This window comes from Scyliorhinus torazame, chromosome 5, assembly GCF_047496885.1.
Source record: "Scyliorhinus torazame isolate Kashiwa2021f chromosome 5, sScyTor2.1, whole genome shotgun sequence".
Lineage (NCBI taxonomy): Eukaryota > Metazoa > Chordata > Chondrichthyes > Carcharhiniformes > Scyliorhinidae > Scyliorhinus > Scyliorhinus torazame.
The window spans coordinates 180,733,358-180,747,325 of NC_092711.1; the positions used below are offsets into that span (position 1 = coordinate 180,733,358).

General features: G+C 46.1%; 2 protein-coding genes across 5 annotated transcripts in view; one reads left to right on the forward strand and one right to left on the reverse strand.

Moving 5' to 3' along the window:
- Positions 1–272: 272 nt before the first annotated feature.
- LOC140422544 (uncharacterized) overlaps positions 273–13,968 on the reverse strand; it is a 44,390-nt gene continuing 30,694 nt past the window's right edge. Inside the window, 2 exon segments of the mRNA XM_072507570.1 lie at positions 273–4,840; positions 4,842–5,210. Of these exon segments, the coding sequence (XP_072363671.1) occupies positions 4,673–4,840; positions 4,842–5,210 (537 nt within the window). The 3' untranslated portion in view covers positions 273–4,672.
- Positions 6,047–12,916, forward strand: LOC140422521 (uncharacterized). 4 transcript variants are annotated; one of them, XM_072507538.1, is made up of 2 exons: positions 6,047–6,878; positions 7,917–12,916. In XM_072507538.1, the coding sequence occupies exon 2, from the start codon at positions 8,271–8,273 to the stop codon at positions 9,222–9,224; it is 954 nt and encodes a 317-aa protein (XP_072363639.1). In that variant the 5' UTR covers positions 6,047–6,878; positions 7,917–8,270; the 3' UTR covers positions 9,225–12,916. The 4 variants fall into 4 exon arrangements, with proteins under 4 accessions (XP_072363639.1, XP_072363638.1, XP_072363640.1 ...); XM_072507537.1 differs by having other exon boundaries at positions 6,047–6,820; XM_072507539.1 differs by having other exon boundaries at positions 6,047–6,795.

Genomic DNA, 13,968 nt, shown 5'->3' on the forward strand with positions numbered 1-13,968 from the left:
AAATGTGCATCATTTCAGTGGAAATGTGCTCTCCCAGGCTCAAAGAGCATCAGCCCACTGGAAGCAAAGTTGTGAGACCGGCCAGTCCAGCAGAAAGAAACCCTCCGACCCCCCCCCCCCCCCCCCCCCCACTTCACTAAGTGTCAGAATGAACATGGTTCAGTCCTGGATGTGATTAACAGCAGCAATAACAGCAGAATCCAACCCCTGTCATCACTTGTGAACTCAATGGGCGCGATTCTCCGCTCCCGCGGAGGTACAAGATTGCGCCCTTACAGGTACAAGTAGGATGTGAGGAAGAACGTTATTTTGATGAGAGTTATCAAGTGCTGGAACTCACTGCCTCTGAGCAAATGAGTCAGCGTGGACTGGAGTTAGCAAATGGACTCCTTCTGTGCCGTAATGATTTTATGACTGGAAATATACAACATCACTATAGTACTACATTACAAGACTAGATGTAATAATATGTACTCGATTACAGAACCAGAAATAATATATCTAATATACTATATAACAACACTGGACATATCTCAGTCTGATATTAATTTACTATCCCCTTAAATGTCAGCCATTTCCTGGGGAAAGCAGCCCTTTAATTGTGAACATTGGGAAAGAGACCGTCCTTTTAGCCAGAGAAATAAATGTGTCAAGCTGAGGGAGCAAAGGATGTCAATGTCTTTAAGAGAGAGAGAGAGAGAGACCTGGGCCAAGCTTTGCAGAGTCTGCACCATCCCTGGATTCACTTCCTTTCCCTTCAGTTGCTGCAAGTGACCAATTGAAGGCCAAAATGAGAAAAGAAATGGAAAGGGGGAGAAAAGAAAGTGTTTTACTCCCAGATGTTGGACAGGAGGATGTTTCAGTCTGTGTGAAGCTCGATCTTTTCATTCGCGCAAGTTCAGCGCTCTGATTGGCTGGAGGACCAGAGTCCTTCCAGTCCTCCAACTCTTGGTCCAAACTTCAGCACGACCGCCAGGTTGTGGGCTTTCCTCCGCACATGCGCACCTTCCCCCCTGCCTTGCACATGCGCAGTCCCGGGTCGTGGGGCGGGAGCCGCAAGCAGGTTGTCTGGAAAACATGTCCCGAGGAGGTGGAGGTGGAACAATGGTTGGGGGCGGGGCTCCCGTGTCCACGCGGCCTGGCCTGCACACTGGCAACCCCAGACATCACCACGGATCAGAGTGATTCCTATTGGCTGATTCAGGCAGGGCTCCATTGTGACGTCACAATGTGGATGTTGGACAAGGAGTTTCAGACTAAAACCTCCTCCCCATAGAACATAGAACGATACAGCGCAGGACAGGCCCTTCGGCCCACGATGTTGCACCGACATGGGAAGTCAAAAAACAAAAGCCATCTAACCTACACTATGCCATTAGCATCCATATGCTTATCCAATCAACTTTTAAATGCCCTCAATGTTGGCGAGTTCACTACTGCTGCAGGTAGGGCATTCCACGGCCTCACCACTCTTTGCGTAAAGAACCTACCTCTGACCTCTGTCCTATATCTATTACCCCTCAGTTTAAGGCTATGTCCCCTCGTGCTAGCCATTTCCATCCGCGGGAGAAGGCTCTCACTGTCCACCCTATCTAACCCCCTGATCATTTTGTATGCCTCTTATTAAGTCTCCTCTTAACCTTCTTCTCTCTAACGAAAACAACCTCAAGTCCATCAGCCTTTCCTCATAAAATTTTCCCTCCATACCAGGCAACATCCTGGTAAATCTCCTCTGCACCCGCTCCAAAGCTTCCACGTCCTTCCTATAATGAGGTGACCAGAACTGTACGCAATACTCCAAATGCGGCCGTACCAGAGTTTTGTACAGCTGCAACATGACCTCATGACTCCGGAACTCAATCCCTCTACCAATAAGGGCCAACACTCCATAGGCCTTCTTCACAACCCTATCAACCTGGTTGGCAACTTTCAGGGATCTATGTACATGGACACCAAGATCCCTCTGCTCATCCACACTTCCAAGAACTTTACCATTAGCCAAATATTCCGCATTCCTGCTATTCCTTCCAAAGTGAATCACCTCACACTTCTCTACATTAAACTCCATTTGCCACCTCTCAGCCCAGCTCTGCAGCTTATCTATGTCCCTCTGTAACCTGCAACATCCTTCCGCACTGTCGACAACACCACCGACTTGAGTGTCGTCTGCAAATTTACTCACCCACCCTTCTGCACCCTCCTCTAGGTCATTTATAAAAATGACAAACAGCAACGGCCCCAGCACAGATCCTTGTGGTATGCCACTTGCAACTGAACTCCATTCTGAACATTTCCCATCAACCACCACCCTCTGTCTTCTTTCAGCTAGCCAATTTCTGATCCACATCTCTAAATCACCCTCAATCCCCAGCCTCCGTATTTTCTGCAATAGCCTACCGTGGGGAACCTTATCAAACATCTGGGAGCAAATCAATGTCTCCCCCTTTCCATTTCTTATCTCATTCTGGGGGGACATTGGTGACTTTCATGGGAAATAAGCACAAATTCAATAAACCCCAAATAACAAAAATACAAATAAAAAAAACTGACACAGAAAGTTTTAACTGGGGGCTTTCCTCATACATCACGAGGACTTACATATCCATATCACCCACCACCACACCGACCATTCACCCACCACCCTACCGTGGGGCTACTCATCTCTAGAAAACGAGTCGAGGGGTCTCGAAAATGTCTCCCTCTTTGTAAATACAAGCATTACAGCACATCAGAGAAAAAAATACAAGACTCTGCACAAACTTCATATCACCCTGCCGACTCAGGATGATTTTTACCAGGACAGGATAACAGGCGACCACCGCCTCGGAGCTAATATATCTCACACCCTTGTGGGAAGAAAAGACAACAAAATAAAAGCAGCGGCATAGTCACAAGGGAATGAAGTTGAGGATTATTGATGAACTGCAGGATAATAACACCATCCATGGAGTCTGGAAAGGCCAAAGCCAGGGCAGGATCATCAATCAACATTCAGGATCCCTCCAAAACATCATCAAACGAAGCGGCTTCGCCTCCATCACACTGTCGTCCCGGCACCCAGACAGCAAGAAACCTCGGCCCCGGCGAGAGGCAATAACCGGATATGTCCAACTACCTCCAATTCCTCTCGACCAGCATCGATGACAAGACAATCAGACCAGTGGTCGAGGTCTCGGACTGACCCCAAGCATCAAAGGCCAGAAACAATGTGCTCTGTTGTTGGCAGCCCATTCTCAAATTCAGCCGGGAACTCGTTCCCCGCTCCCCTCAAGGGCGCGCGAACACTCCCCATCCAGCCCCACCTCTACGAGTTGGTCAGGATAAACGACACACCATACAACAGGATTTCCAAGGACTGAAGATGAGCCCTCACTAGGAAGATTGCCCCATCGAGCAACAGGATTCTCTTCTCCAATTCCACTATTCTCTCAAGGATATTTCACAGTTCATCAAACTGAGCACCAACCAGCTGTACCACGGAGCTGAGACCAGCGTCCACAACATCATTCACAATGGCAGCCATCATCACGATGCTGACAGCACTGTCGGGGTGTAGACCCCATACCAGCAAAACCCCCACTGCAAGCAGGGACCCACCCCAGCCGCCTCCCACCACCTCAATCAGGGGTTTTTGACTTAACTTGGGTTCTCATCGCCAAAAGCGACCCAGGATCTTCCAGGGACATAGTACAAGGCATATGCACCAAAAGCAAGTAATAATGAGATGTGCATCAGGATAACAAAAGGATTAAATGGTGAGTAGCTTCAGAGCTCGCAAAAACACAGTTGCTCCTGTGCTCACATCACATGACCCCCTCCCAGTTTGCAGTTTTGATGAGGGTCAGAGTTCTTACTGCCGCTATCGGCTTGATGGTAAGATGTGGACAGCACAGTCTGCTTGCCTGGAGCTACTGTTTCCTTCAGAGATCCACCAGCGATTGCCTGAGTTCAGTTCCACAGGACAATATTACAAGAGTGAGCAGCTTGGGGGAGGTCATGTGACACGTCTCCCATCATTCCTCCGCAATGTTGGATAAAGGATGTATTTTCCCAGGGCTGGAAACTTGAGGTATTCACTTGGAATCCGGATTCATTTTATTATTGGAGACACTAGTTTCAGGTTGACTAAATGGGGACCCCTTGTTGAAATCTTTGTGTTGGAACAGTTAATGCTGAGGCCACAGGCACTATTATTGGAGATTATGACTTACAACGAGATGCCTTTGTTGGTAACTGGCTGGGTACAGACACCCCGTCTGCTGGGACAGAGTGTTGGCTCGGCTGGAATGTTCATGTGATGCGAGGTGTGTCACATTCCAGGACGTTTGAGCCGTTAGCCTTCGTTCACTTTGAAACTGCTCAGAATCTTCCAGAAACCAGCATGTGAACCCTTCAGCTCAGCAATTTGAAAATCATTAAAAAAAAGACTTTATAAAGGAGTCAAACCGACACAGATATGTATATTTTCCCCGTCTTGACGGTGAGGTACTTTTAATTGAAATTTTGTTTTTTATCTTTTTAATTTGTTGCTTTTCAACCTTTTAACAGTTTATGAATCTTTTAAATTTACCACTTGAAGTGTTCATTCTGGCTGGATGGTTAAGTCTTGCTGAACTTGATTTAATTCACAGTGAGGATTTATTGAAAAACAACCTGTACCCCATAAATCACCCTATTGTTTGTGAACACGCTGGTGTGTGTGGAGGTGGGTTAACTGAGTGAATCCCTTCCCACACTGAGAGCAGGTGAACGGTTTTTCCCCGGTGTGAACTCGCTGGTGCGTCAGCAGGTTGGATGAATGACTGAATCCCTTCCCACAGTCGGAGCAGGTGAACGGTCTCTTCCCCAGTGTGAACTCGCTGGTGTTTTAGCAAGTTGGATGAATCAATGAATTTCTTCTCACATTGAGAGCAGGTGAATGGTCTCTCCCCGGTGTGAACTCGCTGGTGTTTCTGCAGGGCAGATAACTGATTAAATCCCTTCTCACACAGGGAGCAGAGGAAAGGCCTCTCTCCAGTGTGAACTCGCAGATGTTTCAGCAGGGTAGACGAATCAATGAATCCTTTCCCACAATCGGAGCAGGTGAACAGTGTCTCCGGGGTGTGAATGCGCAGGTGTTTCCGCAGGGCAGATGAATCAATGAATCTCTTCCCACAATCAGAGCAGGTGAATGGCTTCTCCCCGGTATGGCGACGTCGATGAATTTCCAGCTGGGATGGGTAAATAAATCCCTTCTGACAATCTGAACATTTCCAGCGTTTCTCCATGGCCTCTACAGATTCAACAATGATTTGAAGCCTTGTCCACACACACAGAATACGATCGTTCCTCGCTGCGATTGGTGAAATTTTGATCAGACTGTTTCCGCAGTTCGTACAATTGGTGGCGCAGTGGTTAGAACTGCTGCCTCACAGTGCCAGGGACCCTGGTTCAATTCCGGCCTCGGGTCACTGTCTGTGTGGAGTTTGCACGTTCTCCCCTTGTCTGCGTGGATTTCCTCTAGGTGCTTCGGTTTCCAAAAAACAGTCCAAAGATGTGCAGGTTAGGCGGAATGGCCATGCTAAATTGCCCCTTAGTGTGCAAAGGTTAGATGGGGTTACGGAGATAGGGCAGGGGTGTCGACCTAGGTAGGGTGCTCTTTCAGGGGTCGGTGCAGACTGGGAAGGGCCAAATGGCCTCCTACTGCACTATATGAATTCTATGAATGGAACACAGTAACTTGGGTGCCTGTGTGTCTCGGTGCTTTTCCAGTCACATTGATGTCTAAAATCTTTTCAATCAGGCGGAACAGATAAATATTTCTCTTCCAGATTCAAAGGCCGATGGTATTCAAGTCACGATGAATTGAGTGACTGTTGGCTCTGATGTTTGGCTTGAGATTTCTGTCTGTAATTCCTCCTCTTCTAATATCCTGTAAAGCAATTTGCGAAAGTCAGCACTGTCAGTGCAGGATAGAAATTCAGTTCTCGTGTTTATGCAACATTCTTTCCTCTCATTTTCTGAAAAGCTGTAACTCTCCCTCCCACATGGACATACAGGCCGGATTCACTTTTTTCCCTTCAGTTGCTGCAAGTCACCAATGTCCCCCCAGAATGAGATAAGAAATGGAAAGGGGGAGACATTGATTTCCTCCCAGATGTTGCCCAGAGGAGGATGTTTTAGTCTGGAACTCAACGTCTAACTTCCGTTTTGTGACGTCACAACGGTGCCCTGCCTTGATCAGCCAATAGGAATCACCTTGCTCCGTGGTGACGTTTCCGGGTTCCAGAGCGCAGGCCAGGCCGCGCGGACAACGAAGCCCGCCCCGCCCCCACCCGTTGTTCCTTCTCCTCCGGACAAGGTTTCCAGGCAACGGGCTGACGGCTCCGGCCAAAGCGAGAAGCCGCTGGGTGATCTCCCCGGCCCGGGACTGCGCATGTACAAGGGAGAGGGGAAGCTGCTCAGTTGTGGGGGAGAGCCCGCCCCTTGACCGTCATGCTGAGGTGCTGACCAATGGGAAGAGGTAGAGGACCGGAAGGGCTCTGATCCTCCAGCCACTCGGAGCGCGGACTTTGTGATTGACAGTTGAGCTTCACGCAGACTGCAACTTCCTCCTGTCTCCAACATCTGGGAGGAAAGCACCTTTTTTCGCCCCCTTGCCATTTCTTTTCTCGTTCTCAACTTCAATTGGTCACTTGCAACAACTGAAGGGAAAGGAAATGAATCCAGGGAGGGTGCAGACTCTGGAAAGGTCTCCCTCACATTATTGTGGTTTCTCCAGAGAATGGCTGACATTTAAGTGTACAACGTTGTAAGGTAGTAAGAGTATGAGTGTCAGAAGGTACATACTAGATATTTATGATTCTCTAGTAGATTGCATTTATTATTCTGATATCATAGTAAGTACTCCCTTTCTGCGATTGCATGCTTTGCTGCCAGCTGAGGGAGTGGGGAGGGAGGGGACTTTGCAAAATATTTGTTGGGCCAAATGGCCTACGCTGGCTGCTGACATTCAAGAAGACAGCTCACCACCAGCTTCAATGGTCCAATCGATTTCAGATTGAAATTATTGGTCATCTTTGCTTCGACTAGCTTCATAAACAGCAAGTTCAAAGTCATGATCAATTAATCCCTTAACAGTAGCATAATGGTTAGCCAGTAACCGCCAGTTACATGGGTTCAATTCCTGGCTTGGTTCACTGTCTATACGGAGTCTGCACGTTCTCCCCGTGTCTACGTGGGTTTCCTCCGGATGCTCCAATTTCCTCTCACAAGTCCCAAAAGACGTGCTGTTAGGTGAATAATGGTTAGCCAGTAACCGCCAGTTACCTGGGTTCAATTCCTGGCTTGGTTCACTGTCTGTACGGAGTCTGCACATTCTCCCCGTCTCTGCGTGGGTTTCCTCCGGATGCTCCAGTTTCCTCTCACAAGTCCCGAAAGACGTGCTGTTAGGTGAATTGGACATTCTGAATTCTCCCTCTGTGTACCCGAACAGGCGCCGGAATGTGGCGGCCAGGGGTTTTTCGCAGTAACTTCATTGCAGTGTTAATGTAAGCCTACTTGTGACACTAATAAAGATTATTATTAAAAGCTCCTCCTCATATATCTAATCTCCCTGTATCTCTGATCAAGGGTCACATTTTTCATCTTGTAATATCAAGATGTATATGTTTAACAGCTGCATGATGATATTTAGGTCTATGAACTGTCAGGAAAAGTAAGGGATCTGTTGATTACCATGAAGCAGCACCTTCAGGAGAATTGGGAAGGTGTATATCAGATACAGCAGAGTGAGAATGGAGGGAGAGTGTGTGGGATGGAGATTTACAGCCTTTGGGGAATGAGAGAGGAAAGAATGTTCCAGAGAAACTTGAATTGTCTGTTCTGAATTTTCATCCTGTACTGACAGTGATATCCTTTGGAAATTGTTCATACAGATATTAGAAGAGGAGAAATTACAGACCAGAAACCTCAAGTCAAGGTCTGACAGGGTCACTCGATTCCTTGGGACCTGAATATCATCGGCCTTTGAATTGAGAAGGAGAAAAGTTTGGCTTATCTGTCGATTTCAAAAGATTTTAAACATCAGTGTGACTGGAAAAACACCGAGACACATACACACCCGTGTGAGAGTGTTCCAGAACACGGACTGTGGAAAGAGCTTTAACCAGCTACACAGCCTGAAGAAACATCACACCATTCACATCGGTGAGCGACCGTACACGTGTTCTTTGTGTGGACGAGGCTTCAACTGATTGTCCGACCTGGAGAGTCACAAGGACATCCTCACCATGGAGAAACCATGGAAATGTACGGACTGTGGAAAGGGATACAGAGCCCCATCTGAGCTGGAAGCTCATCGACGCAGTCACACTGGAGAGAGACCATTCACCTGCAGTCAGTGTGAGAAGGGATTCACTTGCATATCCCACCTGCAGACACATCAGCGGGTTCACATTGGGGAGAGACCGTTCACCTGCTCTCAGTGTGGGAAGGGATTCAGTCATTCATCTACTCTGCAGAGACACCAGCGAGTTCACACTGGGGAGCAGCCGTTCACCTGCTCTCGGTGTGGGAAGGGATTCAGTCATTCATCTATTCTGCAGACACACCAGCGAGTTCACACTGGAGAGAAACCGTTCACCTGTTCTCAATGTGGAAATCGATTTACTCAATTATCCAGCCTGAAGTCACATAAGCGAGTTCACTCTGGGGAGAAGCCATTCAGCTGCTCCCTGTGTGGGAAGAGCTTCACTAATTTAGCCAGCCTGAAGTCGCACCAGCGAGCTCACACTGGGACGAGATCGTTCACCTGCTCTCAGTGTGGGAAGGGATTTTGTGATTCTTCCGCCCGACAGAGACACCAGCGAGTTCACACTGGGGAGAGGCCGTTCATCTGTTCTCAGTGTCGGAAGGGTTTCACTCAGTTATCCCACCTACAGGCACACCAGCGAGTTCACACTGGTGAGAAGCCGTTCATCTGCTCTCAGTGTGGGAAGGGATTCGGTGATTCATCCACCCTGCGGAAACATCTGCGAGTTCACACTGGGGAGAAGCCATTCATCTGCTCTCAGTGTGGGAAGGGATTCATTCAGTTATTCACCCTGCAGACGCACCAACGAGTTCACACTGGGGAAAAGCCGTTCACCTGCTCTCAGTGTGGGAAGGGATTCACTCGATTATCCAGCTTGAAGTCACACCAGCGAGTTCACACTGGGGAGAGGCCATTCACCTGCTCTGTGTAGGGGAAGGCAGTTAAGTGATCCATCCCACCTACGGAGACACCACCGAGTTCATTCTGGGGTTCAGGCTGATTATGTAATTCATCATACCGGCTGAGATACCAACACGTTAACAAGTGATTACAGGGGTTGGATTTTGCTGTTATTGTTTCTGCTCTCAATTACACCCAGGACTGCATTTTGTTCATTCTGATAGTTGGTCAATGGGGAGGGTTGGAGGGTTTCTTTCTGCTCTGCTGGATTGGCCAGTCTCACCACTTTGCCTGTAATGGACTGATGCTCTTTGAGCCTTGTTGCGAATATCTGGTTTCAACTTTCATGAGGACTGCAATGTGAAATGATGTTTGGATGTTAGAAGGTATTTCGTTCCCATTTATGTTTGGAACCCCCCCAAAGCATGCCGTATTGCTATGAAGGTGGTCTATGATGGTTACATGGTACTTTTGTTTAAATTATCTGGGTGTTTCTCACAGAAGGAAACTATCAAGGTATGAGGGGCAAGTCTGTGGTAGATTGGGAGCTTACAATCAAAGGTTTGGCGATAGACAGGCAATCACTACCTTTTAAGGAATTATTATATATTTACATCAAATATAAATTCTTTTAAGTATGACAAATGCAGGATTTTAGATATGGTGGATTATAAGCATTTGCCAATTTAAGGGTTAATAACCTATCGATAGAGTGTCTTCGACTGGAGTAGTCATGTTTTTTAAAACCAGTTTTTGCAAGACCAGAAAGCTTTTAGGAGCCAGAGGTGAAATTGTCCAGCGTATTGCAATGCTGCTGGCCAGAGTGAGTCCATGGGGAGTTAATGTGTTTGGAGCCTGGAGAGTTAATTTGTTTTCAGTTTGGAGAGATTATGTCATTGCTGGGTGGAGCTAAGCTATTCAGACATTTTGAGAAAGCGTTTTGAGTTGAATTCTGATTTCGCCCAGTAATAAGGTCTTTTCTCACAGCAGGACAGTTAAACAAAACTGAGTAATGATATTTAAAGCAGAGCAGACTTGTCTGAGGACAAGGGGGAAGCTGAAACAATCCAGTTGAAACAGCTTTATGAAGACATCCAGTCAGAATCTGCAAGGGTTCAAACAGGAGCGACTCCTGTACTGGAAAGCAAGTATGACTGAGATGGTTTGAGGGCTGTATGCTTTTCCCTTGTTGTTTAATTGGGAATAGAGATAATAATTAAGGGTATTGTATTTGCTGTATTGAGTAGTACAATGGGTAAGAGAAAGCTATTTGCGGTTGTGTTTACTCGTGTATTAATAATAAAGTCTTGTTTTAAAGTACCAAATTCCTATTTCGATGTGCAGTCGTCACAGCCATGGACAACTAAAGAGGATAGGGACAGCTTAAAACTAAAAGAAGGGGCTGACAAAAATGCAAGACATAGCACAGATCTGGAATGGGATCGAGACAAGGACCAGCAAAGGGTCACAAAGCAGCTTCTCAGCAACTAAAGAGGATTGTGAAAGGAAACTTGCAAGGAACATCGATAAGAAGAAATGTGATAGTTATATAAAGGGCAAGTGGGTGGCGAAGAGCAATGTAGGCCCAATAAAAGCTGAAAATGGAGATATTGTCAGTGATAATGGGCAAATGGCAGACAGGCGGAACAATTACTTTGCCTCAGTATTTACAGTTGGAAAGATGGAAAACCTGCTGGAAGTCTCAAAAAAAATAATTGATGGACGACAGGGACATAATACACGATGTAAATAACCAGGAAATTAATGGAACTAAAGACTGACAAATCCCCTGGACCTGACGGTTTCCATCCGAGGGTGTTAAAGGAAGTCGGGGAGCTGATTGTAGATGCTCTAACTAGAATCTTCCAGAGTTCCCTAGATTCAGGAGTAGTCCCTCTGGATTGGAAAACTGTACATGTTACTCCACTTTTTAAGAAGGGGGAAACCCGGGAATTACAGACCAGTTAGCCCAACACCTATGGTGGAGAAATTGCTGGAGTCTAGAATGAGGGATGGGGTAACTGAACACCTTGAGAAACTTTGGTCCATCAGAGAGAGCCAGCATGGATTCGTGAAGGGAAGTCATGCCCGACTAATCTTATTGAATTCTTTGGCTAATCTTATTGAATTTTTTGAAGAGGTGACTACGGTAGTCGACAGGAGATTGTCTATGGATGTCATTTATATGGACTTCCAGAAGGCATTGGATAAAGTTCCACACAAGAGACTGTTAACTAAGTTGGGAGCCCGCGGAGTTGAGGGCAGATTATTGACCTGGTCAGGAAACTGGTTGAGTGGCAGGAGAGAGTGAGGGTGATGGGTAATTACCCTAATTCGCAAGAGGTGTCTAATGGTGTATCACAGGGATCTGTGTTGGGGCCTCAATTATTCACACATCATTAATGACTTGGACGAAGGCATAGAAGCCAGATCCAAATTTGAGACAACGTTAGGTGGCATTGCAGACAGCTAGATGATAACAGAAAATTGCAAGGAGATAGTCACAGACTCGGTGAATGGGCAATATTGTGGCTGATGGACTTTAATGCAAGCAAGTATGAGGTTGTCCGTTTTGGACCAAAAAAAAGGACAGAGCAGAATACTTTCTAAATGGAAAGAGGTACATTGGATGTCCAAAGAGACTTGGGGGGGGGGGTTCAGGTGCACAGATCCTTAAAATACCAGGAACAAGTGCAGTAAAAAATGAAAAGGCTAATGGAATTCTGGCCTTTATATCTCGAGGGTTGGAATATAAAGATACAGAGGTTATGATGCAACTACAAAACCCTGGTTAGACTCCACTTGGAGACTGTGAGCAGTTCTGGACACCACACCTTAGGAAGGATATTTTGGCCTTGGAGGGAGTGCAACGTAAGTTTACAAAAATCATACCTGGATCACGGCGGTTGAATTATGAGGCAAGATTCCTCAAATTAGACCTGTTTTCACTCTAATTTAGAAGGTGAAGGAGTGATCTGATCAAAATATTCAAGATATAAACAGGGAAAGACAGGGTCGGTAAAGATAAACTATTTCCACTGGTTGGAGATTCTAAAACTATGGGGCTGAAAGGGTTAATAAATCAAATCGTACAGGTTCATGTATAAAACCTAGATAGGCTTTAAAATACAACTTAAGCGCGCACATGGGCTGCTTGAGGAGCTTACTTGCCATAATTGGAAAGTTTGACTTCCCACAGACAGAACCAGCTGGCAGCAGAAGGCTGTTGCCACAGCAGTTAAGTCTCAAGGACCTTTTAAAATGACAGTGAGGATATAGTCACACAGCTTGCACACAAACATTCAGTAATTCAATTGATCATGCAGATGTGAACCGTGCAAACACAGGACAATGGGATGGGAATAAGGGACACCACAGATAATCTATGCTTCTAATCTTATATATGCCTAGTAGCTCATTGATATGTACAGATACCTACGTGCTTTGCGATATACCATGTACGTGCCTTGATGATGATTGGTGATTACACTCATGTCATGCATTATGTAATTCTAATCATTAGTTGTGAATGGACATAGTTTTTGAACAATCTTTTGATTGGTGTAAACAAATGTATTCTTTTGATTGGTGTACATTACTTACTTGACATAACAGAGTAAAGTATAAATGACCTGCATGTTCTGTGCTCTTGGGGCTGGCAAGCCATTTAGTGGCAGCCTAGTTCCCCTGCTGTAGCCTGAATAAAGAAGTTCATGAGCTGAACCTCGAACTCTGAATGTCGTCTTGTCAGTTGGAGAGTGAAGAACGCTGTGGTTGAATAACTATGGTGAAGGTCCCGCAACAGGGGCATAGTGTCAGATAAGGAGAAACTTGGGTCCATAAATCTATCAGGCAATTTAAGGGTTAAATAGACTGAAGGAAAATACTGCCAGCAGCAGGGTTAGAGGGATACATCGTCCACAGCCTGAGTTACCTTTTCCCATTCAGACTTAACTTTGTTAGTGGGAATGCGCAGGATGCCCTGGTTCAGAGCGGATGATCCACTCAAGATCCAGTGTCATTCGGGACAACCACATTTGACCAGCCATCAATCCATCACAGAGTCGGATGACCTATTTGTCCATCAATGGAAGGTTAGTTGCATATAAACGGCACAGCTCTGTTATTTTAAATTATTCCAACTGTTTTCTGCCTGTCTGCTAACCAGCTTTCCATTCATCTCAAGACACTACCCGCAATCCCATGCGCTTTAACTTAGTATTCTTCTGTGGCAGACCTTGTCGAAAGCCTTCTGAAAGTCTAAATAAACCACATCCACCGGTTATCCCTGGTCAACTCTATTAGTTACATTTTCAAAGAATTCCAATAGATTTGTCAAGCATGATTTCCCTTTCATAACTCCATGCTGAATTTGTCTGATTATACCACTGCTTTCCAAATGCTGTGCAATGAAATCCTTGATAATGGACTCCAGCAACTTCCCTACTACTGGCGTTAGCCTTGGTATAATCAGACAAAATTAGCATGAATTTATGAAAGGGAAATCGTGCTTATAGAACATTACAGCGCTGTACAGGCCCTTCGGCCCTCGATGTTGCGCCGACGTGTGAAACCACTCTAAAGCCCATCTACACTATTCCCTTATCGTCCATATGTCTATCCAATGACCATTTGAATGCCCTTAGTGTTGGCGAGTCCACTACTGTTGCAGGCAGGGCATTACACGCCCTTACTACTCTCTGAGTAATGAACCTACCTCTGACATCTGTCCTATATCTATCGCCCCTCAATTTAAAGCTATGTCCCCTCGTACT